General features: G+C 47.4%; 1 protein-coding gene across 1 annotated transcript in view; it reads left to right on the forward strand.

Moving 5' to 3' along the window:
• Window positions 1–1,128: 1,128 nt before the first annotated feature.
• Window positions 1,129–27,625, forward strand: part of LOC138752841 (leucine-rich repeat-containing protein 74A) — an 80,052-nt gene continuing 53,555 nt past the window's right edge. Inside the window, 3 exon segments of the mRNA XM_069915464.1 lie at window positions 1,129–1,236; window positions 11,994–12,150; window positions 21,534–21,637. Coding sequence (XP_069771565.1) covers window positions 12,094–12,150; window positions 21,534–21,637 — 161 coding nt within the window. The 5' untranslated portion in view covers window positions 1,129–1,236; window positions 11,994–12,093.

The raw sequence follows: 27,625 nt of genomic DNA on the forward strand, positions 1-27,625 counted from the left end.
GTTCATTTAAGAAAAGATATGTTGACATTGGAAAGGGTTCAGAGGAGGTTCACAAGGATGATTCCGGAAATGAAAGGGTTATCATTTGACAGCTCTTGGCCTGTACTCGTTGGCATTTAGGAGAATGAGATGGATGGGATTTCACTGAAACATTTTGAATGTTGAAAAGCGTGGACAGAGTAGATGTTGAAAGATTGTTTCCCATGTTGGGATAGTCCAGGACAAGAGGGGCACAACTTCAGGATTGAAGGGCATCTGCATGGAACAGAGATGTGGAGGAATTTCTTCAGCCTGAAGGTAGTGAATCTGTGGAATTTGTTTCCCCAGGCGGCTGTGGAGGCCAGGTCATTGGGTGTATTTAAGGCAGAGTTTGATACGTTCTTGATTAGTCAGGGCATCAGGGGTTATGGGGAGAGGGCTAGGCAGGGGGGCTGAGTGGGTAAATAGATCAGCTCAGGATTAAATGGCGGAGCAGACTCGATGGGTTGAATAGTCTGTTTCTTATGGTCTTACAAACCATGCCAACCTTTATTGCTCATCTACACTCATCTCATGTACCCACATTAGGTGTGAATCCTTCAACAGCTCGCCAATTCATTCTCTTTTGCAAATGTAGCGGTGGCACAGTTAGCTTAGCACTTAGTGCAACGTCATTACAGTGCCAGTAATCGGGCCTGGGGTTCAAAATCACACTGTATGTAAGGAGTTTATATGTTCTCTCCGTCTCTGTGTGGGTTTTCCCCAGAGGCTCCAGTTTCCTCCCATCATTTGAAACGTGTCAGGTGTGTAGGTTAATTGGATGTCAATTGGGCGGTGAGGATCGTGGGCCAAAATGTCTTGTTACTGTGCTGTATATCTAAAATTTTTAAAAATGTCTCTTAAAGGTAATAATTGTATCTGATTCCACCACATTCTCTGTCAGTGTTAAAAACATTCCACTTTCTCACCTTAAACTGAAGCCTCCTTGTTATTAATTTATCTCAGATTTTAATGGGACTTTTATCCCCAAGTTGCATACCAACTTAACCAGGCGCAAGTCCTCAATAAAGCAACTTTGTTGGCCTGTTGGAGGCAATCATGTGTTTCCAGGGAAACAACTGGTGCTGGTCTCACTGTGACATCAGGGCTTGTGATGCAGGTCAAAGATGTTTTGGGGTATTTCAAGATTTATGTTGTCATTTCCAGAGAGCAGGATAGGCCAGGTGTCGCCGTGGGAGGATGGACACAATGTCAAAGGTAAATTAGACGGAAAGGGCAAAGGCTGGGAAATGTTCCCAGTTTTTTTTTAATTTAGAATACAGCACGGTAACAGGCCTTTCCGGCCCTTGAGCCCTTCCTGCCCAATACCCCAATTAACCTACAACCCCTGTACCTTCCCTCAGACTGTCCTGGAGTAATTTCCTGTGCATTTTGTATTCAGAATAGCCCAAAGAGAAGTTTTATTATTTGTTTTTGAGATGAGGATGAGACAGATTTCAGATTTATTGCCAGACATACATGTCATCACATACAACTTTGAGATTCCTTTTTCTGTGGGGAAGGCAGAATTACCACTTATTGGTTGTGCAAAAAAAACTGTCCACCTATAAACAAATAAAGAACTATAAACAGATAACAAATGTCAACAAACTGTGCAATATGGAGAGAATTTAAAAAATCAATAAAGTACACAAGTAGGAGTCCTTAAATGAGTCTCTGATGGAGTTTGTCGATGAAGAGTCTGATGGTGGAGGAGTAGTAACTGTTCCTCAACCTGGTGGTGAGAGTCTTGTGGCACCTAGACCTCTTTCTTGATGGCAGCAGTGAGTACAGAGCGTGTTCTGAGTAGTGTGGGTCTTGATGATTGCTGCTGCTCTCCGACGGTAGCGTTCTCTGTAGATGTACTTGATAGTGGGGAGGGTTTAGCCTGTCATGTCCTGGGCTGTGTCCACTACCTTTTGGAGGACTTTACACTCAAGATATTGGTGTCCCCATACCAGACCTTGATGCAGCTGGTCAGTACACTTTCCACCCCACCTCTGTAGAAGTTTGCCAGAGTTTCTGATGTCATACCAAACCTCCTGAGGAAGTAGAGGTGCTTGCTTTGGGATGCCATTGGTGTGTTGGGTCCAGGAAAGATCCTCTGAGATAGTGACTCTAAATTTGCTCACCCTCTCCACCTCTGATCCCCTAATGATCACTCAATTGTCTACCTCTGGTTTTCCCTTCCTGACATTGAGTGCAAAGTTGTTCCTGCTGGTGCACCATTCAGCCACGTTTTCCATCTCCCTCCTGTTTGCTGACATCACCTTTCTTTACATGACCCACTACTGTGGTAATATCAACAACTTTGCAGATGATGTTATTGTCAGATCAGTGAAAGGGCATGTCATGAGATCATGTGATGTCACCTCCTGGATAGTGTCCAATCAGAATGAGTAATGCATAGAACGGGGACAGAATATAATCTTTGAATCCTTGCCCTGAACCTTGAAGATGGGCTCAAGCCCAAAATGTCAGTTAGAAAGCTTTACGTCCTATGAACTCTGAGACCAGCTGAGTTGCTCCAGCGTTTCTGTGTTTTTACTACATTCACAGCATCTGCATATTTTCATGTTTCAAAGAATATAACCCTCGGCTGTTGTTGGGAGCACCAGATGCAGCAGATATCCCCTGCAGATTCGCAAGTGAAGTGTTGCTTCACTTGGAAGGACTGTTTAGGGCCCCGAATGGCGGAGAGGGAGGAGGTGTGGTGGGCGCAAGTGGAGCACTTTTGTTGTGAAGCCCTTTGTGCAAATTAACTGCAATAAGGGAACAAAATTAACCAAGTAGTGGCCCTGATGTAGATGGCAAACGCTGCCAGCAACCAAAGTAAAGCATGTTGTAATAAAGCCTAACTTTTCTTTTTTACTGCAAGTGATAAACTCAGCGAGAAAGTGTGAGTTAATTTATCCTCACTGAGATGCACAGAACAGAAGTTGCAGGAACTAAGAGCTGAGTATCAGCTGACTGAGTGTCAGTTACCTGTTACGCTCCACAGTCCAGTGCAGTCTCGTTCTCTCAGCTGGGGACCTTGGGTTGCCTGAGCTCCGTGAAGGCAATATATTTCAACAGATCAGTTAAGGAAGGAGGCTCCTCTACAAAAATGGAGCAGCTGCGCGTGCTAAGAATGGAAACCTCACGTGAAGATTTGCCTTCACTCCTGACCAGGACCTCCTCAAGTGGAGCGGTAAATTCTGACTTGAACCATCAAGAGGTTGGGCGCGATGTGGCGGGATTTTAGACATACAGTACAGCATCAGGCCCTTTTGGCCCACGAGCCCGTGCCGCCCAATTGACCTACAACTCCAGTGTGTTTCTGAACTGTGGGAGAAAACCAGAGCACCCAGAGGAAACCCAGGCAGACATGAGGAGAAGGTACAAACTCCTTACAGACTGCGCGGGATTCGAACCCCAGTCCCAATTGCTGATGCTGTAACCGTGTTGGACTCACCACGAAGCTAACTGAACCGCCCTGTTGATCATTGGATCCTTCCATTACATATTTTGCTCACCTGCTTTTGACTCTCCCCTATTCAATGTTAAATGAGATTATTTTAACTGTAGCTCATTCAGATACCAGGTGGCTGTGGAGGCCAAGTCATTGGTTGTTCTTAAGGCAGAGTTTGATAAGTTCTTGATTACCCAAGGTATCAAAGATTAAGACTCAGTTTATTGTCATGTACTAAAAACTGTCATATTACATGAAAATGCTTTTGTCTGCTGTAAGGCAGATAGGTTCGCCATCGGCCATGGGGAGAAGGCCTCAGTGGGGCTGTGTGGGAAAATAGATCAGCTCATAATTAAATGGTGGGGCAGACACAATGGGCTGAATGGCCTATTTATGCAGTAAAAACACAGAAATGCCGGAGAAACTCAGCAGATCTCACAGGTCCATAGCTAATAAGGTACATAACATATTTCAGGCCTGAGCCCTTCTTCAAGCTATGATTAGAAAGCAGGCAGGTGCCTGAATAAAGAAATGGCAGGGAGAGGAGTACAGACCAACAGACAATTGGATAAGGGCCAGGAGAGGGGAAAGGTGAGAATTGATGAGGGGGCGGGGAAGCGTGGGAGAGAGAGAGAGCGAGAGAGAGAGAGAGAGAGAGCCTGTTTTTACTCCTATGTCTTATGGGCCAGGAGAGGGGAAAGGTGAGAATTGATGGGGGGCGGGGAAGCGTGGGAGAGAGAGAGAGAGAGAGAGCGAGAGAGAGAGAGCGAGAGAGAGAGAGAGAGAGAGAGAGAGAGAGCGAGAGAGAGCGAGAGAGAGAGAGAGAGAGAGCCTGTTTTTACTCCTATGTCTTATGGGCCAGGAGAGGGGAAAGGTGAGAATTGATGAGGGGGCGGGGAAGCGTGGGAGAGAGAGAGAGCGAGAGAGAGAGAGAGAGAGAGCCTGTTTTTACTCCTATGTCTTATGGGCCAGGAGAGGGGAAAGGTGAGAATTGATGGGGGGCGGGGAAGCGTGGGAGAGAGAGAGAGTGAGAGAGAGAGAGAGAGAGAGAGAGAGAGAGAGAGAGCGAGAGAGAGAGAGAGAGAGAGAGAGAGAGCGAGAGAGAGAGAGAGAGAGAGAGAGAGAGAGAGAGAGCCTGTTTTTACTCCTATGTCTTATGGGCCAGGAGAGGGGAAAGGTGAGAATTGATGAGGGGGCGGGGAAGCGTGGAGAGAGAGAGAGAGAGAGAGAGAGAGAGAGAGAGAGAGAGCGAGAGAGAGAGAGCGAGAGAGAGAGAGCGAGAGAGAGAGAGAGAGAGAGAGCCTGTTTTTACTCCTATGTCTTATGGTCTTAGGGTCAGTCAAGTGTTGCAAATGTTCTAGAAAGGTGGATCAGTATGTAGGATAATCAACAGTGCCTGATATTTTATAGTGCCATAGCAATTTAAAATAATCTTGCAGAGTTCTTAGAGGATGTGACTGAAAGAGTGAAAGATGTGGTTTGGATTTCCAGGGGCATTTAAGAGACTCTTAGACAGGCATATGGATGGAAGAAAAATAGAGGGTTGCAGGGTAGGAAGGGATTAGTACTTTTTTAAGGAATACCAGTATATGGGTTGGCATAAAATTGAGGGCCAAAGGGTCTGTATTGTGCTGTAGTGTTCGATGTTCCAATGAAGTCCCACATAAGAGATTGCTTAGCAAGATTAGAAGGCATGGAATTGGGGGTAGTATATGGACATGGTTGACAATTGGTTATTGGACAGAAAGCAAGGAGTGGGAATAAATTGATCCTCCTCATTTTGGGAGACCATGACTAGTTTTAGGGGTCCTGCAAGAATTAGTGCTTGCGAATCAAAAATCGTTTCTGCAGATGCGAGAAATCGGAAACAAAAACGGAAATATTTGGAGTAGCTCAGCAGGTCAGGCAACGTGTGTGGAAAGTGAGACTGTTGACTCTTTTTTTCAAAACTTTCTACAAATTAGTATTTATGATCTATAAATCTGACTATTCATGATCTATAGTGACATGGTTGGTCCAGTGGCTAGTGTGACACTATCCCAGCGCCAACGACCTGGGCTCAAATCCGGCGCAGCCTGTAAGGAGTTTGTACGTTCCCCCCGTGGGATTCCTCCGGGTGCTCCGGGTTTCTCCCACCCTTCAGAATATATGGGGGTTGTACGTCAATTGGGTGTAATTGAGCGGCACGGGCTCATGGACCAGAAGAGCCTGTTACTGTGCTGTATGTCTAAAAAATCAACAATTTGACTGAGAGGACAAAACTGAGAGGTGGGGTTGTGGGTGTGAAGGAGGTGCAAAACGGCTTCAGCAAAGACATGGACAAGGTGAGTGAGTGTTTGTCACAAGATACCAAGTCCAGTGAGAAGGGTTCTTCTGTGAATAGACTAATAGGCTATCTCTAACATTCATACAGCTATGTAGAGATCGCATTAACAAGACTGCGGCATCCATTAACCCGCTCCCTCATCTCTCTTTCTCTATTCTTCTGCCTCCTTTCCTCCAGCTCTCCATTCAGAGAGCTACACTCTCCCCCAATCATTTCTCAGCTTTTTTCTCTTCTACCCTCCCACCTGTATCCACCTATGACCTCTTACCTGTTCGCCTGGGCTCCTGCCCCTACCTCTTCCACTTTCCTTTTCTCCTCTACTCCCCCTACCCCCACCTATGTTTTATTCAGGTGGCTGCCTGTTTTTGCTTTTCCCGGACAAAGGGCCCAGGCCCGAAACATTGGTCACCTTTTATTGCCAGTGGATGGTGCGTGCTGAGTTTCTCCAGCACGTTTGTGTATTGCCCTCGACCCCAGCGTCTTGTTTAACAACAACGTATAGAGAATAAGATTACAATGCAAAAGGATAATCAGTTATCACCCGGCAAGGGCACGAGTTATGCGGTTCATTCAGAAACCTGATGGCTCTGGGGAAGGAACTGTCTTTAAGCCTGAGTGGCCTGGTTACCCTGTCAGCAGTATTACAGGGCAAACAACCCCGAGCCAGTCACCAGCAGCCTGCAGCCTAAATGGGTTCCTCGTCTCGAGTCACCAACAGCCACCTGTGAGTTTTCTGCCTCAGAGCCCCTCACTGGTCCGCCGCTGTGGTCACTGTCCTGTGGGTCGTATCCTCTGCTTCCCCTTCTGAAACTGGGGCCGCCCTCCCAGTTTTCTGTAATGGTATAGATTGTATATGCTAATTGGCTTGGGCTGGCCCACCCCCTGATGACACTCTTACCTGGACTCCTCCCCTGGGACCCAGGCCATAAAGGTCAGGCCACCCTTCCCTTCCCTGCATTTCCTTAGTTTGGATCCGGGCCAGCTCAAGTCTTCTGTGCATTAAAGCCTATCGTTCCCCTCAGTCTTTGTCACTGTAATTATTGGGGCAACTGGTAGTGCCCAACACCCGCACCAGTCCTCCGCTTCCCCAGAGTCTGCCACCCCTTGTGGCCACTGCCGATCATAGGTGCCACCATCTTGGGCCCAGACCCCACATCATGGGATTTTAAAATAAAACACTGTCAGCTCCTTTACTGGGCCATTTAAAGCCTGTACAAAGCCGACGACAGTCAAACTTGGCAGCTGGACCCCTGGGGGAGTGCTCTGTGGGTCCACACCAGCGGCCCTGCAGCCATTACAATGGCCTAAATAGGATCCTTCTGTGCTGCATGGTTAGAGATTCAAGATTCCTTTATTGCCATGTCTTAGTACAGAACATGTAATATTAAACGAAATTGCCTATGATCCTAAGAGGGCCATTGTATAAAATAACTGATACCCTCGAGACAATTAAAACTCAGGATCTAATCAAAGGGCTTAGATAGCTAAACGATAGACTAACAGTATCAGTGGGTTGTTGAAATCAAATGAACAGCACAAGGGGGTTTGTATACAGAGCAACAGATACTCCTGAGTAGCTTGATAAAAGGCAGGAATCTAATTTGATAGTTTGTGGGACCATTTGAAAGCAGATGCTTCTCATTGAAAGAGCAGTAGTCAAAAGGACGGAGATAAAACGTACAAACATGCTAACAGCAGCAGGCCAGTCGGGTCTTTAACCCAGCCCCACCATTTAATAAGAGGATGACTGATCTCAATGTAACTTCAAATTTACATTCTCACCTACTCTAGATAACTTTTCACTCGTTTATTAACTATCAACCTACCTCTGCCTTAAAACCACTCAAAAACTCAGTCAAATTGCCCTTTGTGGAAGAAAGGATAAGTCAGATTCAGAATCAGAATTTATTATCATGAACAAGTCAAAAAATTCTGTGTTTTGCAGCAGCGACAGAGGGCAAACGATGATCTGACAACATTCCTGTAAAAAATAATATTAATAGGGCACAAAAAGTAAGGCCGTGTCTTTGCTTCATTGATCATTCAGGAATCTGATGGCAGCAGGGAGGTAGCTGTCCTTTTGTCACTGAGTGCTCGTCTTTAGGCCCCTGTACCTTTTCCCTAATGGTAGCAGAGTGAAGAGGGCATGGCCTGGGTGGTGGGGTCTTTGAGGATAGAGGCTGCTTTTTTAAGACACCGCCTCATGTTGTTGTCCACGATGGAGTGAAGTCTGGTGCCTGTGTTATTGCAGGCCGAGTTAACAACCCTCTGGAGTTTATCCTTGTCCTGAGAGTTGGCACCTCCAAACCAGGCAGTGATGCCACCAGCCAGAATGTTCTCCACGGTCCACCTGTAGAAGTTTACGAGAGTTTTCAGTGACATACCGAATCCCCTCAAACACCTCACAAAGTATAGCTGGTGAGCGAGCCTTCTTCATCAACAAGGAGGCTCCAGGACAGATCCTCGGAGATGTGGACACCCAGGAATTTGAAGTCCTTGACCCTCGATGAAGACTGGTTTGTGTTCTCCTGACTTCCCCTTCCTTATAACTTCAAAAATACATGAAGGGATAGAAAGACAGGAGTGTGCAATTGCTGGAATGTAGAGCAATAACCAAACTGCTGGAGGAACTCAGTGGGCTGGGCAGCATCCATGATGGGAAGTGGCCAGTCAGTGTTTCTGGTCAAAACCCTGCTTCAGTGCTGAGGAAGGAGAGGGAAGACAGGCAGTGTTAAGGTGGAGAGGGAGAGGGATCAGTAGGTGATAGGTGGACCCCACCCCCTTGCAATAATTAATGCCGACCTCCAGTTTCCGTTAGACCCCCCCCACCCCCCCTCTATCCCTATGTCTCTTTTCCCCAAGCTCTGCATTCACAGAGCCAACATCCCATTCCTCCAATCAATTCTCACCTTTCCTCTCTCCTGCCTTCCTATCCTCATCCAATTAATACTTCTTGCCTGCTGGCCTGTGCTCCCCCACCTGCCCTTCTCTCCACACTTTTAATTCAGGATCCCCTCTGCTTTTTACTCACACCTTTTTTTTTTTCTTTTTTTTTCACACCATAAACCACATTGACCATGATACATACATTTTCCTTTTCAAATATATACAGTGCCATTTTCTCCCCCCCTCCCTCCTCCCATCCCACCCTCCCTACCTCCCCCCTCCCGTCCATTTAAAGTACAAAATCTAAGATACATTAAACCAGTCAAACAATGTTGTCATTCAATAAAAATAAACAAGAAATTCCACGGAGTCAAAATTCTTTTCATTTCCTTCTCCTTTCGTTAATTTAGGTAGTGAATGTCTCGGTAGGTTTTCGCTATTGTGTTTCATGTAAGGCTCCCATATTTGTTCAAATATTTCAATCTTATTTCTTAAACTATATGTTATTTTTTCTAATGGAATACATTTATTCATTTCTATATACCATTGTTGTATTTTCAGATTATCTTCCAATTTCCAGGTTGACATAATACACTTTTTTGCTACGGCTAGAGCTATCTTAACAAATCTTTTTTGTGCATCCTCCAAATCAATTCCAAATTCTTTGTTTTTTATGTTACTTAGGAGGAAGATCTCTGGATTCTTTGGTATATTGTTTTCTGTAATTTTATTTAATATTTGGTTTAGATCTTCCCAAAATTTTTCTACTTTCTCACATGTCCAGATTTTTACTCATACCTTGAAGAAGGACCCGGGCCCGAAACATCGGTAATGTGTCTTTACATCCTATGGACGCTGCGAGACCGGCCGAGATCCTCCAGCATTTCTGTGTTTTTACTACAATCACAGCCTCTGCAGACTGTCATGTTTAATTTCTCTATTTTAAATTTTTTTAAAAACATTTAGACATACAGGCCAATTCAGCCCACAAGTCTGTGCCACCCAATTTACACCCCATTAACCTACATCCCTAGTTCGTCTTTGAAGGGTGGCACGAAACCAGAACCCCCCATGTAGACAAGGGGAGAACGTACAAACTCCTTACAGACAGCACAGGATTCGAACCCAGTCCAGTCGCAATCACTGGCGCTGTGAAGACATTGCACTAACCACTAATACGGCCTGCCTTTCCTCTCCTTGCTGAGACCTGAAGTAGGATTTAAAATCAAATCATCCATTCCCCTCCATGGATACTGCCTGACCTGCTGAGACTCTCCAGCAGTTTGGTTACTGAGAAAGGAATGTGCATGTGTGTTGAATGATTGAGATTCCACCAGGAATGCTCCTAGCCCCAGCACATGGAATCCGAAAGGTGGATCAAATCTTGTATTTACAAATCAGTACAAATTTCGACAAGCCACCTGCCAAATCTCAAAGGCAACTAAAACAAAGCCTCTCCAACATTGATGAGACAAAACAAGGATTGGTGAAAACCTGAGTGTTCTTTAACCAGTCATCTCAAATTCACCCAACATTCCTACATGGACATGTCTGTCTTCAGCCTCATGCACTGTCAGGGTTCACCAAATGTAAGCTCGAGAAACAACACATCGTATTCCTCAACTGCCTTAATTAAACCTCATGGCGTGAGCATTTTTTCTAATTTTAGGGAACACCCACCCCAATCTCATTCCACAGGTTCCATCCCTTCTCTACCTCCTCCTGAACTTACTTTTATATCTTTTTCTCTCTGTAACCTTTCTTTCCTCCCCGCTCTTCCCAGGGCTGCACAGTTGGCATGGTAATTAGAACAACGGTGTTACAGAGCCAGCGACCAGGGTTCGAATCCAGTGCTTTGTGTAAGGAGTTTGTACTTTCTCCCTGTGTCTGTGTGGATTTCCTCTGGGTGCTCCAGTTTCCTGCCACCCTTCAAAACATACCGGACTTTGTAGGTTAATTGGGCGGCACAGGCTAGTGGGCCAGAAGGACCTAAATTAATTTCTCCTGCTCCCTGCCTCCCCATTTCCAATACCTTCTGTCCCCCCACTCCCCACTTTTTTTCTCCTTTATAGAAGTCATTTCACCTTTTGATGAAGGGTTTTGACTTGGGACGTTGGCTGACCATTTTACCCCATGGATGCCGCCTGACCTGCTGAGTTCCTCCAGCAATTCTTTGCTCAAGATTCCAGCATCATTTTTTAATTAAACAAAAGAGAGATATAGATATGAGGTAGGGAAGGTTTAGATTGTTGTGGAGTAGGTTTACATACGTAGGCACAACATCATGGGCTGAAGGGCCTGTAGTGTAAAGTCATGTTCCATCTACAGCTTTGGTGTCTCACATATTGTTTATATTTGAGGGAGATGTCTCCTGCAGTATATTATCCACATTGCTGCCCCCCTGGGGGCGGTGGAAAGATCCAAGGGGGTGGAGAGGAAAAAGGAACATACCAAGTTGTAGCCTTTGGCTAGTAGCACCTTCTTGAGGGTGTCCAGAGAGAGGCCGCACCACTCCTTGGCAGTTTCCGCTGAAGACAGGACGCGCTCGGTCACCGTGGGGCCCTTCGCTCCCTTGCAGCTCCACTGTTGCTTCCTCTTGCTCCTGGTCACCTTGTCCGCTCCGCTGCCCCCTCAGCTGGGATCGCCACCTTCTTCAGCCCTGGGGTTCTCAGCCATGGCGAGACCCTCTCTCTATCTGCCTCCTCCTCACTGACTCTTCCCATCACTGCAGTGGAAAACGGTGGGAACTGGAGGAGCCAGCGAGTCCCTTTATACCCAGGAAGTGGACAGAAAGGAGAAACCCTTCCAACCACCCCACCCTTGCATCTTGGCCACCCAACTCATTTTGTGTTTCTCACCTCTGCTAAACCCATGGAATTCTACAAACCCACCCTCCCTGACCACCAAACCCGCTGCATTCTGACCCGTTGACTGCAGAGTACCGGAATCCCCCAGCATCACCACCTGCACTTGCCCAAACTTGCCCCAATCTCCGAACAGTTCAAAAAACTCTTTGGGTGCCTTAACGTTTCACCCATTGCTTGGCAGAAATTGGGCATTGTACTTGATGCTTGTGAAATCCATGCGCTTGTTTATAGTGTTAGATAAGTCATTTTCTAAAATTTGCAGACCTAATAGAAAAAAAGATCTTTGTTCATTGTATGTGTGTGAAAAATGGTGGGGGGGGATCAGGGATGTGGCCAAAAAGGGTTGCAAATCACTGGTTTGGGGGAAAGATAGCCCTGTGTAAGTAATCATTTGGTGGGGCGGAAGTGTGTGTCGAGACCCAGCTCACACTTGCCTTCTCTCCAGTTACTCACCAGGTCTGACAATCTTGCAGATCAAAGCCACACAAAGAGCTCTCGTGCAACTGCTGTTGAGAGCATCGAGTCCCTCTGCGATGAAGCCATGAATGAGATCTTGGAGAAGGTCAGCGAAGACGACTTTGATACTGATTTGGAGATTGATGGTGAGAAAGAAGCAATTATGTTGTATTTGCTTTCATGTAGAATAGCATTCCAAAACAAACTCCAAGACCCTGAGTGGATTCAAGCTTCAAGGTTCCTTTTATTCTCATGCAATAATACATTAAAAATGTCACATCCATGATATACTCCAACTTTCGCCCACCGTAAGGCAAACAGAGTCACCATGAGCATTGGCCGGTGCCCCTACAATAGGAGAAAGAGAACCAAAAGAGAGTCTCCTCGGAGATACTGAGTGTCCGCGGATTTGTCTCCAGTGCTCGTGCAGCCTCCTACAGACTCCTGTGGGATCCATTGGCAGCTCGAGTGCCAGATCCAAACCTCTGACACAATCACCCCTTGAAGCCCTTTGTGAGCCCTTCTTGCTCTCAGCGTCCTCTTGAATCCTGGTTCCGATACCTGGTTCCCATGAGCCAGTCTCCAGCTGTGCGCAATCTGTGTGAGTCCTTCAACTCCTCATCACCAACTGCCCTGAGCCTTTGTGGGTCATTCGGCTGCTGACCCTTCACTGGTCTGGTGTCGTGTCACCTTCCACCTCTGATTGTCTTTAGCCAGTGATTCACCTAACTGTTCATGCCTTCAGTGCCAACCCACAATGTGCTCTGTTGTCAGAGTAAATTAAGCTCCAGTGCTGAAGGTTTTGAAATGCAAAGAAAGCAGATTTGCCTCAGAATATTTTAAAGCATTGCTGAACTGCTTCCAGCTCTTCTACATTGACGCTAATTCACAATCCAACTGGCTTACAGGTGGATGTAAAAGATGGATCTAACGTGCACAGTGAGTGCTGGGGGTTCTTTTATTTGACTTAATGTCTGTCTCGTAATGAAGTTCTGCCCTCCACACCACCCCCCAGATAGTAAAGCACTCCCATAGCACTACAACAACGTTATTGGAAGCAGAGTCTTTGGATATTTTTAAGACAGGTACATAATTCCATGAAAGTGTTCAAGTTTATTTATCATCCGATTGCACAAGTACATCCTGACGAAACAGCTTTCTCTAGTCCTGGGTACAAAACATGCAGACATATGGAGAACAAGTATAGGTGTGTGTGTGTGTGTGTGTGTGTGTGTGTGTGTGTGTGTGTGTGTGTGTGTGTGTGTGTGTGTGTGTGTGTGTGTGTGTGTGTGTGTGTGTGTGTGTTTATATATGGTCCTCCATCAGCCAGCTCCCCACCATGACTACCAGCCCCCCCACATCTCCATCGGGCACACAAAACTCAAAACGGTCAACCAGTTTACCTATCTCGGCTGCACCATTTCATCAGATGCAAGGATCGACAATGAGATAGACAACAGACTCGCCAAGGCAAATAGCGCCTTTGGAAGACTACACAAAAGAGTCTGGAAAAACAACCAACTGAAAAACCTCACAAAGATAAGCGTATACAGAGCCGTTGTCATACCCACACTCCTGTTCGGCTCCGAATCATGGGTCCTCTACCGGCACCACCTACGGCTCCTAGAACGCTTCCACCAGCGTTGTCTCCGCTCCATCCTCAACATCCATTGGAGCGCTTACACCCCTAACGTCGAAGTACTCGAGATGGCAGAGGTCGACAGCATCGAGTCCACGCTGCTGAAGATCCAGCTGCGCTGGATGGGTCATGTCTCCAGAATGGAGGACCATCGCCTGCCCAAGATCGTGTTATATGGCGAGCTCTCCACTGGCCACCGTGACAGAGGTGCACCAAAGAAAAGGTACAAGGACTGCCTAAAGAAATCTCTTGGTGCCTGCCACATTGACCACCGCCAGTGGGCTGATCTCGCCTCAAACCGTGCATCTTGGCGCCTCACAGTTCGGCGGGCAGCAAACTCCTTTGAAGAAGACCGCAGAGCCCACCTCACTGACAAAAGGCAAAGGAGGAAAAACCCAACACCCAACCCCAACCAACCAATTTTCCCCTGCAGCCGCTGCAACCGTGTCTGCCTGTCCCGCATCGGACTTGTCAGCCACAAACGAGCCTGCAGCTGACGTGGACTTTTACCCCCTCCATAAATCTTCGTCCGCGAAGCCAAGCCAAAGAAGAATTTTTTTTAATATAAGAAATGTTGATTATATATCTTTGCAACATAATGAATGCTGCGTGATCTGCTGAATTTCTCCAGCACTTTTGTGTATTGAACTGAGCTGGAGTAGCCCGGTACACAGTGCGGCTACAGCAGCAGGTTAGAGGCTGGGAATCCTGCAGTAGCTCACTTGCTAACTCAAGAGCCTGTCTGTTTTTGAGGAAGGGCTCAGGCCTGAAACATCAGGAAAATATTTTTACCTCTTATGGATGCTGAGAGACCGGCTGAATTACCTCCAATTATCTAAGAGGCTGTTTAATAAGATGTGAGCCTATGGAATTACAGGCAAGATATTATATTGGGTGGAGCATTGGCTGATAGGCAGAAAGCAAAGGGTGGGAATAAAGGGATCCTGTTCTGGTTGGTTGCCGGTTACTAGTGGTGTCCACAGGAGTCGGTGTTGGGGCCGCTTCTTTTTACAATGTATATTGATGATTTAGATTATAGATTGGATGCTTTTGTGGTGAAGTTTGAAGATGACATCAAAAAAGGTGGTGGAGTAGGAAACCAAAAGGTTGCAAAATGGCAGATGAGATAAGTGTTGAGAAATGTACGGCTGTACATTTTGGAAGAGGAAATAAACAGGCAGATTATCATTTGGATGGGGAGAAAATTCAAAATTCAGAAGTGCAAAGGGACTAGGGGGTCCTCGTGCAGGATAACGAGAAGGTCACCCACCAGGTTGGTCAGCAGTAAATTTTATGTTGACATTCATTTAAAGAGGAATAATGTATAAGAGTCAAGAGATGTTGATGAGTCTCTATAGGGCACTGGTGAGACCTCATTTGGAGAACTGTATGCAGTTTTGGGCCCCTTATTTTAGAAGGGATGTAATAATGTTGACGAGAGTCCAGAGAAGATTTACCAGAATGATTCCTGGAATGCAGGGGCTAACGTATGAGGAATGTTTAGCAGCTCTGGACTATAGAAGAATGAAAGGGGAGCTCATCGAAACATTTTAAATGCTGAAAGGCTTGGACAGAGTCAATGTAAATAAGATGTTTCCCTTGGTGGGTGAATCCAGGACAAGAGTGGACAGTCTTAGAATGAAAAGTTACCCATTTAAAACAGAAATGAAGAGAAATGTCTTCAGCCAGAGGGTTGAGGATTTGTGGAATTTGTTGCCACATCCAGCTGTGGAGACCTGATCATGGGGGGAATTTAAGGAGGAGATTGACAGGTATCTAATTAGTCAGGGCATCAAGGGATATGTGGAAAAGGCCAGAAATTGATGTGGAACTAGATATGAGAATAGTTTTGCTCCAGCTGGAGTTGAGGAGAACTTGATGGGCCAAATGGCCTACTTCTGTTCCTTTATCTTGTGATCTTGTGATTTACTGTGTGTTTATACCCCGGAATCTGTCCACCATCTATAAGGCTCAGGTCAGGAGTGAGTGGACTGGGTGAGTGTAGCTCTAACAACACTCGAGAAGTTCAACACTATCCAGGACACAGCAGTCCATTTGATAGTCCCCCTTCCCCCCCTCCCCCCCCCACCTGACCATGGTCCACACCAACTCAGGTTTACATCAAACCTCTCCCTGACAGCCGATGAGGCCAAGGATGGACAGGTCAGTGTGGGAGAGGTGCGGGGAACCAAAATGGCTCTCAAGGTCAAAGTGGTTTGCTATTAAGAGCCTGATAGCTATTGGATTAAAAAAAAAACTGTTCTTGAACCTAGAGGTGCTGCACTTCAGGCTTCTGTAGGCTGTCCCCAAAGGTAGCAGTGAGAAGAGGTTGTGACTAGGACGATGGGGGTCCTTTATGAGGTTGGCTGCCTTCTCGATGCAGCGTCTCACAATGAACAGGGCTAATATTAACCTGCCTCCTCCATATCACACTTCCCCAACATTCACGTCCTTCCTTGTTATTTTATTTTGATGTCACCCAGTGAAATCCACTGGAGAAACTCCAAGTGAGGAGCAGTTATATCTCCTGGCATGTGAAGATGTGGGGGGTCACCCCGATATCTTACTTTATTCGACACTAGAGATTCTCAGCTTAACCTGAACTACCGCTGTATGTCAGCCAAAGCCCTGAAGGCCCTGTCGATCGCACTTGTGGTAAGTGTGTCTGGTTTGGGGCACGTGGTTTGGGGCGGCACGGTTAGGGTAGTGGTTAGTGCATCGCCATTAGAGTGCCAGCAACCTGGGTTTGAATCTGCCGCTGTCTATATGTTCGTTCTCCCCCTTGTCGGCATGAGTTTCTTCCAGGTACTCCAGTTACACCCCCACATTCCAAAGACTGACGAGGATTGGTAGGGTAATTGGTCATGTGGGTGTACTTGGGCAGCACAGGGCTCCTAAGCCAGAAGGGCCTGTTGCTGTGCTGTATCTCTAAATTAATTTTACAAAAGCATCTGGTGCTGGGAAAGACGTATCTGAATCTGACTTCAATTAATTTTTAAAAAATAGACATACAGCACAGTAACACGAACCCATGCTTCCCAAATACCCCAATTAACCTACAACCCCCTTATGTTTAGAAGGGTGCGATGAAACTGGAGCACATGGAGAAAATCCATGTATACGCAGGGAGAATGTACGAACTCCTTACAGAGAATGGCAGATTCAAACACCATTAAGGTTTCAGGCTCAACAGAAATGGGGAAGAGAGATGTCAAATCGGCTCGTTTAAACCTCAGGGACCCACCAATCTCTCAGCTCTGAGAATTCACTGAAAGATACTCAAAGGTTATAGGAGTCAAAAAGAGAATGGCGGAGAGTGAGAATCAAAACAGGTTGTGGTGAATCTTTCAGTGGAGAAAGAGGGGTGGATTGGAGACGAGGATGTTGCCTGGATTGGAGGACTTTGGTTATGGGGAGAGAATGGATAGGCAGTGTCTGCAATGTTTCACTCCATTGGATAGGCTGGGCTTGTTTTCCCCTAACACTTCCCTCATTCTCCTTTGCTTTACCACCCAACTATGTCACCATTTTCAGGGAATCACGTACCTGTGTCTCTGTTCAGAGATCTTTCACTATGAGACGCACTACAGAGAAGAGGTGGAAAATCTCGTGAAATGTTGCAGAAGTAATAACCTGAATTGGACAAGACCAACATGGACAAGACAAAGGAGATGATCATGGACTTCAGGAGGTCCAGGAATGACCACCCTTCACTACACATCAACAACTCTGTAGCAGAGAGAGTGGAGAGCACCAAGTTCCTTGGAGTTCATTTACTAGTGACCTATCATGTTCACTCAACATACCTTCACTTGTCAGGAAGGCACAACATCGACTGCACTTCCTGAGAAGAGTGAAGTAGGCAAGGCTACCGGCCACCATTAGGTCAACCTATAGGAGCTCTATCAAGAGTGTCCTAACTGCTGCATTGTGTGGTATGGTTACTGCAGAGAAATTGTTCGGAGGTCAATCCACAGGACCATAAGAGTGGGAGAGAGAATCACTGGAGTCTACCTCCCCACTATTAGCGTGATCTACTGGGATCGTTGTCTGAAGAATGTGTGTAAAATCATTGAGGACCCTTTCCACCTCGCACACAGAATCTTTCAGCTACTTCCGTCAGATAAGAGATACAGGAGGATCAGAGCCAGCCCCACCAGGCTGAGGAAGAGCTTCTTCCCACGGGCAGTGAGAATGCTGAACTCCCCAGACTCACCCTCCAAGATTCTCATATATTGTTTGCCTGATTGTACATTATGTCTGATTGTGTGTCTGCATGCTTTTACACCGACAACTGGAGAAGGCTGTTTCGTTGGGTTGTACTTGTACAATCAGATGACAATAAACTTGACTTTATGATGTATGTTCTGTGATATTGAGAGGCAGAGAGCTTGAATTTGTCAAGGGGTTATGTAGGCTGTGGGCTGCCACTCAGGGATCCTAATGACTTGTGGGTCCATATAACCATATAACCACTTACAGCACAGAACAGGCCAGTTCGGCCCTACTAGTCCATGCCGTAACAAATCCCCACCCTCCTAGTCCCACTGACCACCACCCGGTCCATACCCCTCCAGTCTCTCCTCTCCATGTAATTATTCAGTCTTTCCTTAAATATAACCAATGATCCCGCCTCGGCCACGTCTGCCGGAGGCTCATTCCACATCCCAACCACCCTCTGCGTAAAGAAATTTCCCCTCATGTTCCCCTTATAATTTTCCCCCCTTCAATCTTAAACCATGCCCTCTAGTTTGAATCTCCCCAACTCTTAATTGAAAAAGCCTATCCACATTTACTCTGTCTGTCCCTTTTAAAATCTTAAACACCTCTATCAAGTCCCCCCTCAATCTTCTGCGCTCCAGAGAAAAAAGCCCTAGTCTGCACAACCTTTCCCTGTAACTCAAACCTTGAAATCCTGTCAACATTCTCGTGAACCTTCTCTGCATTCTCTCTATTTTGTTCATATCTTTCCTATAATTTGGTGACCAAAACTGTACACAGTACTCCAAATTTGGCCTCACCAATGCCTTGTACAATTTCATCATAACCTCCCTACTCTTGAATTAAATACTCCGATTTATGAAGGCCAACATTCCAAATGCCTTCTTCACCACACCATCTACCTGAGTATCAGCCTTGAGGGAACTATTTACCATCACTCCTAAATCCCTTTGTTGCTCTGCACTCCTCAATAGCCTACCATTTAATGCATATGACCTATTTAGAATCCATGGGGATTAAAATGGTGAAGAAGGTGTATGGTACATGTGTTCAAAGTTCAGATTTATTGTCAGAGTGCGTACATGACCATCACGTCATGAGATTCCCTGAGATTCCTTTCCTGCGGTAGTGCAACAAAAAAAACTGAATTCAATGTTCACATGTAAACAGATAACGAATGTAAACAAACTGACTGTGAAATAGAAAGATAAGTTAAAAACTCAATAAACTGCACAAGTAAGAGCCTTTAAATGAGTCCCTGATTGAGTTTATTGTTGAGGAGTCTGATTGGAGGGGGAGCAGCTGTTCCTGAAGCGAGTGGAGCGAGTCTTGTTGCACCGAGACCTCTTTACTGATGGCAGCAGCGAGAAGAGAGCATGTGCTGGGTGGGGTGGATCCTTTTTATTTTGAATATTTTAATTTTTATAGACTCATAAAATTTAAACAATCCATATAATCGTTTTTTTAACATTCATGTAACATACAGAGACTATATTTAACCCCTCCCCCCACCTCCCCACCTTCGTACAACTGAAAGTACAGTCAATTAAATTACATCAATACACAAATTAAATTTAAAAGCAAGTAAAAAACCTCAGAATGAAACTGTCGCCTGCGTCATGTCCCACTTCTTTGATGACATTCATTTCCCTTCTGGGATGGATTGCTACAGTACCCTTATTTCAAAGGGGAGGGGGAACTAATCAATCTCTGTGTCAATATATTTCTAACAAATGTATCGTGTTTCCCCTTTAAATTGTATGTGATTTTCTCCAGGGGAATGCAACTCTCCATTTCCATATTCCATCAAGTGGTATTTAAATGGGAGTCAGACTTCCACGGAACCGCCATACACTTCCTGGCTACCAACAAGGCAGCTTTCACAAATTGGACACTATATCCACCTGCATCTTTTTTAGGCGTGCCAAGATTCTTTTTCTCTTAATCATTCCCTTTATCCCATTTACATTAAAACTCACGAATCTGATGGACTTATCCTTTATCCCCAGACCACTTCATTATATCCTTCCCTTTCCTGCTCATCCCCTGATATTTACCGGTTCTCCTCCATAGATCCATGTGCTCCAAACAAGAAGTAAACAAATGAACAAAACTAATGCCCACAATTCACAACAAAATGAAAAAACACCCTCCTCTTTTCCCCCTCCCAGTTAACCTTTTCCTGCCCTGGCTGCAAAAACCAAGCTATTGGTGCCAGTCCACCCTGCCATTTTGAGATGTGCCCAATGCACCCATCTACCACTTGTACCTCCCTCCCTTTCTTTGAGATCCCCATATTCATCTTTAAACATTAACACTATGAAAAACACATATCCCTCTTCGTATTCATCACAATATTTACAGTCCATCTTTCCCCTGATTCCTTCTTATTTACATTTAATCCCAAAGTGGTGGCAGGGTTCTTACAAAGTCTACGGCCTTCCTTGGATCCTTAAAAAACATTCTTTCCCCTCCCGCCCTCACTATCTTCAGTGTTGCCAGGTGAAGGAGGGGAAACTTGATTCCTTTTTGTTTAAGACTCTTTTTAATTGGGTTAAATTCCCTCCTGCGCTTCAATAGCGCCACGCTAATGTCCAGGTAGAATGAAATTCATATTCCACTGGATTCCCCCCTCCCCCCACTTGCCTTCACACCCACCGCCACTGCCTGTAAAATCTTTTTTCTATCCTGATAGCAAAGGAGCCTTACCAGGATGGAGCATGGCCATTGGTTTGGCCCCGGGCAGGGGTTTGAAAAACTGGTGGGCCCATTCTATTTTCAGGTTATTTCCAGTTTGTTCCACTTTTTCAGGAAGTCCACTGTGTCTCAACTGTGTCTCTCCTCTTCATTTACCTCCACACTCTTAACCGTATTCCTCCTGAAAGCTGATGCTTTCTAAGGTATTTATCTTCTCCCACATCCTTACACTATCCCTTTCCCATTCGCTCTCTCACTTATTCAATCTTTCTTCCACCCTCTCAATTCTCTCCTCCATTTCCAATACCCTTTCTGTCAAGTTATCCAACCTCTTTTTGATTGCCCCTTGCCCTGCTACTAGTGGCTTCAAAGTTTTTGTCATCTGGCCAGTGGCCTCCAGTATTTCTTTGGCAAAAGGCACCAGGTCCTCTACCCCCTTTATCCATCTTTCACCTCTCTGTAATGTCCTTCTTTTATTCCCACTTCCTATTCTTTCTCCTCTTCCACCTCACTTTCTGACTCCAGGCCGTCCTGCCACGTTACTTTCCCACTGATTCCCTCTGGCTGCGCTGCTCCTGGAGTCTTCCTGACCTGACACCTCCAACGCCCTCTGATGCCTCGAACCCGTCCTCTTTGTGCCTGCCACTTGGACCTGCCTTACCGGGTAAGCCCTTGTTTTCTACTTTTTACTTTTCCTTCCTGCCTGCGGGATCTTTTTCTCCACTTCCACTAGAGTTGCCACCTACTCCGCCTTGACTCAGCTTCCCTAACCTCGTGTCCCTGAGCCTTCTGCGCCTCACAGCACTCCCGCTGCTGCCAGGGTCGTCGTCAACTGCGCATTAACTCGACTCCCCTGACTTCGGGCCCCCAAACCTTCTGCGCCCAACAGCACTCCTGCTGCCTCGGTCATGGCCTTCCCCTGGCCCCCTCGCAATCCGACCTTTTCAGGGCCATCTCCTCTCTCCTTCCTAGGAAAGTATTCTTCTCGTGGGAAGTATCGGGGCTCCGCTGTCATTTTGCCACCGCTCCCAACATCTTAGTAGGCCCAGGGTCAGCCTCTCCACCTCCACCAAGCGGTGAGTCTTTTCCTCCATCTTCATCTTTTATCCCATCTTTTTTCTTTTCCTTCTCACTCTTTTTTTATCCACAGAAGTTGCATCTCGACAATGCCATTGGCGTAATTGCAGCCATGGTTGGTTCAGTAATGCCTAATGCTGAGTCCCAGGCCGAATGCCCTCATAGTGGAACATAGGGATATGGCCTGCTTCTGGCCGCGATCGACACTGCTTGGCACTGGGCCGAATCTAAAGTCCTGATTAAGTCGATAGCCTTTTTGAGTGGGAATGGTTGTCGTCCTTTTTGGGATCTTTTTATTATAGGGGATATTATATCTATCCTTTATTCTCTTTTCCTCGGGGAGCTCTTGGATCACCTTACAAGCTCCTTGCCACCATCTTGGATCCTCTTGGTGGTGTGGATCCTTGATGATTTCTGCTGCTCTCTGACAGAGAGGATAGAGTAGAAATGCTGGAATATCTTGATACAGATGGACAAGATGTTGATGAGGAGTACTTGGAGTACTGTGTGCAGTTCTGGCCACCAGAAGTAGGTGTCATTCAAGTGGCTGAGGAAAGATTCATGAAGATGCTGCCGTGACTAGAGACCTTTAGATATAAGGAAAAACTGGATAGGCCAGAACTATATTCCTGGAGAAAGGGAGGCTGAAGGGGTAAACCTTACAGAGGTTTATCAAATAATGAGGCTGTAGTGATATGATTATATGTACTGGCTGGCCCACTCTCCAGGTGTCATTCTATCTTGTTTCCTCCCTTAGTCCTGCCCATGTGACCCCAGGCCATAAAAGTCGAGTCCCCTCTCCTTCCTGCTCATTCCTTGCCTTGGACCCAGGCCAGCAGTCTCTAGTACAATAAAGCCTACTGTTCTCCTCAGTCTTTGTCTGTGTCATTATTGGGGCTACTGATAGCGCCCAACAATTTATTGTACTAGATTTTGGAGGTCTCCGGTAATGGAGAAATTGCTGTGCCCAGAATGGCTAGAAGTTGACCCCAAAGTGCCAGGTGCTTCGGTGCTCTTCGAGCAGTGGATGAACTGCTTCAACAACTTCCTCAATGCTACTGCTGAGGTGGTCGACTCTGACGAGAAGAAATTAAAAATCCTTCAGGCATGAGTCGGCCAGAGGGCCTTCCTGACCATCCAAGGCAATGTGACCTACACGAGGCAATGGCTGAGCTGCAGGCACTGTACAAGCCTAAAGTGAACGTGGTATACTCCCGTTACCTGGTGGCATCAAGAAAACAACAGCCTGGTGAGTCCACTGAAGAGTTCGTCCAGTCCCTGGTCACACTGGAAAAAGACTGTTGGGGGAACCCATGGCCGCGATACCCCTAATCCAGTGGATGGAAGAGCTGATTCGAGACGCCTGCGTGTTGGGTCTGAGGTCGGATTATATCCAGCAATGACTCCTCGAGGAGGACCCGCTCCCACTCAAAAAGGCTATTGATTTAATCAGGACTTTAGACTCTGCCCAGTGCCAAGCGGTGTCGATCGCGGGCAGAAGCAGGCCATATCCCTCTGTTCCACCACGAGGGTGTTTGGCCTGGGACTCAGCATTAGGCATTACTGAACCAACCACGGCTGCAATTATGCTGATGGCATTGTCGAGATGCAACTTCTGTGGGCAGTCCAAGCATTTGCGACGCCTCTGCCCCTCAAGAGGGGCTACGTGTTCAGGCTGCGGGAAGAAGGGCCATTACCAGAAAGTCTGCAGGTCCCAACCGCAGTCCAGGAGCAGTGCGGCATGCATTCCAGAGGAGCTTCCGTGCTGACCATGTGCGCGGTAAGGTGAGTGCCATCTTGTCAGCCATCGCTCCCAACCTCAGCATCTTGGCCTACTGCCCCGATGACGTCACTTCCGACCGCCACAACTCCACTTCTGCCTTCTTCCTCATCGAATACTGCGTGGTCAACATGGAGAACACCATCTTGGGAAGGCTTCCCCACCGACGATAACGATGAAGGGATGCCTATTCTGGCATCGGTCACTCTGAATCAAGCCAGCACTCAACCAATCTCGAACTCCATGATGTGGATCGATGTGAATGGACATAAAATGAACTGTCTTTTCGATAGCGGCAGCACGGAAAGTTTTGTGCACCCCGATGAAGTCCAGAGACTCTCCCTCCTGGTCTGACCCATGACCAGGACGGTTTCAATGGTTGCAAGGGACCAACAGACCAGTATCCAGGCGTATTGTGTAGAGTCACTGACGGTGGTGGGGGGGAGTGTTATAATGATTTTGTATTGTTAATTATGCCTCTCCTCTGTGCACTGATCCTCCTGGGCCTTGACTTTTAGAGTCTGTTCAGGAGCGTGACGATGGCGTTCGGGGGCCCCCAATCACCGCTGACCATCTACAGCCACCAGTTCCCGGCACCGCCTTGTGGTCCAAGCACTCAGTCTTTGGCAGCGTCCTGTGGTCTCAGCACCCAGTCCCTGGCACCATTCTGCAACCTCACCACTCTACAGATGCACCCCTCCCCCCCACTGGCTCTGCTCATGAACCTCACCCTGGAGTGCAAACCAATAATTTGGAGGACATGCAGTTCATCCTGGTGGAGGGGATCATAGCCCCTAGCACCAGTCCCTGGAGAGCGCAGGTCCTCGTGGTCAGAGGTGCGGGCAAGCCCCGAATGGTAATTGATTATAGTCAGACCATCAACAGCTTCATCCAGTTGGACGCATACCAGCTTCCCCGTATAGCCAACTTGGTCAATAAGGTCGCTAAGTACAGAATTATTTTGACCATTGACCTTAAGTCAGCTTACCACCAACTCCCCCTCCGTCCAGCCGATCGAATCTATACGGGTTTCGAGGATGACAGGAAACTTTTCCACTTCCTGCGGGTGCTTTTCAGGGTTACTAATGGTGTTTCTGCCTTTCAGAGACTGATGGACTGTATGGTGGAGGAACACTGGCTGACGGTGACGTTCCCCTACCCTGACCATGTCACCATTGGCTGCCATGTCCAGCAGGACCACAACGCAAATCTCGCAAAGTTCTTGCATATGGCCAAATCCTTAACTTGACGTACAACAAGGTTCAACACAGAGCCCCTGGCCCTTCTTGGATGCGTCGTGGCACATGGTGTCATTGCCCCCGATCCTGACCACATGCGACCCCTCACGGAGCTCCCTGTCCCAAACACCCTGAAGGCGCTTAAGAGGTATCTAGGGCTGTTCTCATATTATGCATAATGGGTGCCCAACTACACCGATAAGGCCCACTCCCTAATCCGTATGACCACCTTCCCATTATCGGCGGAGGCCCAGGCTGCTTTAGACCAAATTTGAGGAGACATTGCTAAGGCCATGATGCATGCCGTGGATGACTGTCCCCTTTCAGGTGGAAAGAGATGCCTCCGATTTCGCACTGGCCACCACATTAAACCAGGCAGGCAGGCCGGTTGCATTTTTTTCCCGCACCCTGCACGGTCCTGAACTCTTGCACTCCTCCATCGAGAAGGAGGCTCAAGCTATCATTGAGGTGGTGCGCCACTGGCAGCACTACCTAGCCAGAATGAGATTTACCCTGTTGACTGACCAGAGGCCAGTGGCCTTCATGTTCAATGCCAAACAACAGGGCAAAATTAAGAATGACAAGATGCTGAGGTGGAGGATTGAATTGTCCACCTACAACTATGACAACTTGTACCGCTGGTAAGCTCAATGACCCCCCCCCACCCCCCCCCCCCCGGATACCCTATCCCGAGGGACGTGTGCCAGCACGCATCTCGACCATCTCCAGATCCTGCACGACCATCTGTGTCATCCTGGAGTCACGAGGTTGTACCATTTTGTCAAGACACGAAACCTCCCATACTCCGTAGAGCAGGGGTGTCAAACTCAAATTCACGGAGGGCCAAAATTAAAAACTTGGACTAAGTCGAGGGCCGAACTAAATATTTATTGAAAATTTTCAACATCTGCATGTTTTCTCTTCTTTCAACATGATGTAATGTTAAACCTTTTCTTATTAAAATAAATGTTTAATAATAGTTTTGGATAAACTCTTTCCAGAAGCATTAACAAATGAGAAATAAAATATTCAATAAATAATATTTCTCTATAGAGGATTTGTCAAATGTTGCTAGTGTGCTGTCGAATAGTAAAATCTGAGGGCTATTGAGAATGTGGGAGAATAACATGATTCCTGAAACAATCAAATGGGTGACTGATTGTGGGCATGAACTCTAGCAGGATTATTTGCCATGCCCTTTTTCCATTTGTACAGATATCCTTTGATTGACACACTTTTCAAGTTTTATGCCTAATGTGCTTGTATCCAGGTGCAGGACCATTTTTAACCAGGAATATATTTATCACTGTGACATGAAACTATTGGAAGATCGTTTTATCCTGAGATTAAAATTCATAATACTTACTCAGGCCTGTGTGCGGGAGGGCGGGGTTTGCGGGCGATCGGGTTGGACAACGACAGTGCGGGGGCATCGGCTCTCGCTGCAAGGCGGCATCTCGGCGGATCAGTGGCCCCGTCACCATGAGTCACGGGTCGGCCTGCGGCAGGGAGGGGGAGTGGGCAACGATCCTGGCGAGGTCAGGCCCCCCCTGAGTTTCTGCCGGACCCCCCTTGACCTGCTGAGTTTCTGCCGGACCCCCCTTGACCTGCTGAGTTTCTGCCGGACCCCCCTTGACCTACTGAGTTTCTCCCGGACCTCCCTTGACTTGCTGAGTTTCTCCCGGATCCCCCTTTGACCTGCTGAGTTTCTCCCGGACCCCCCTTGACCTGCTGAGTTTCTCCCGGATCCCCCTTGACCTGCTGAGTTTCTCCCGGACCTCCCTTGACCTGCTGAGTTTCTCCCGGATCCCCCTTTGACCTGCTGAGTTTCTCCCGGACCCCCCTTGACCTGCTGAGTTTCTCCCGGACCTCCCTTGACCTGCTGAGTTTCTCCCGGACCTCCCTTGACCTGCTGAGTTTCTCCCGGACCCCCCTTGACCTGCTGAGTTTCTCCCGGACCCCTCCCCCTTGACCTGCTGAGTTTCTCCCGGATCCCCCTTTTCTTTCCGTGCCGGTGTCCCAGGACCTTTCCAGGGCAGTCTCCGTGCTCAGGACCGCGCTGGGATCCCGGTCAGCGGTGGAGGAGCAGGTGAGCGTGGCTAATCCTGATCCAGCCCACGCCACTCCCGAGATTGGCGGGGGGTTCCACCCTACCTGCCCGACCAGCCTCGCTCTCCACGTGTACTCCGGGCACCCGCCGCTGGTCCGGTGGGAAGGTGCAGGGCGGCCGGCGGCCGGCGCCCCCATCGCCAGGCGGGTAGCCCCAATCTTCCCTCCGGCGTCCCGACTCCATCTGCAGCTCCAAGAAACGCTGTGCCACTGGGGTTCCGGGTGCTGGGAAGCGGCCTTGGCTTCCCCTGACACCGGCCAGGCCGTGCTGCGGTGGGGGGGGTGGGTGGGGGGACATGACAGCGTGTTTATAAAACCACCCACCACTACTTTTCAAGGACCAGGATTTTTCTCTTTCTCACTCACCCTGGGACACAGTGGTTACTGTGCATGCGCTATACTGGCGCGGCGGCCAGTGGGCCACCTCTAATACATTTTTGATATGATCTTGCGGGCCAAATATAATTATATCGCGGGCCAAATTTGACATGTATGCCGTAGAGGATGTCCGGTCCACCACCAGACACTGCCAAATCTACGCCAAATGTAAGCCTCAGTTCTACCGGCCAGAAAAGGCAAACCTCATCAAGGCCACCCGCTCTTTCAAACGACTTAGTGTTGATTTCAAGGGCCCCCTCCCGACCACAAATAGGAATTCCTACCTGATGGTGGTGGATGAATTCTCCAGGTTCCCCTTTGCAATCCCATGCCTGGATATGACCTTGGCTACAGTCATCAAGGCCCTGAGCAGTATCTTTACTCTGTCTGGGTACCCCGATTACATCCATAGTGACCAGGGGACCTCGTTCATGAGTGAGGAGCTGCGTCAGTGCTTTTTGGCCAGAGGCATAGCCACTAGC

This window comes from Narcine bancroftii, chromosome 2 (genome assembly GCF_036971445.1).
Source record: "Narcine bancroftii isolate sNarBan1 chromosome 2, sNarBan1.hap1, whole genome shotgun sequence".
NCBI lineage: Eukaryota > Metazoa > Chordata > Chondrichthyes > Torpediniformes > Narcinidae > Narcine > Narcine bancroftii.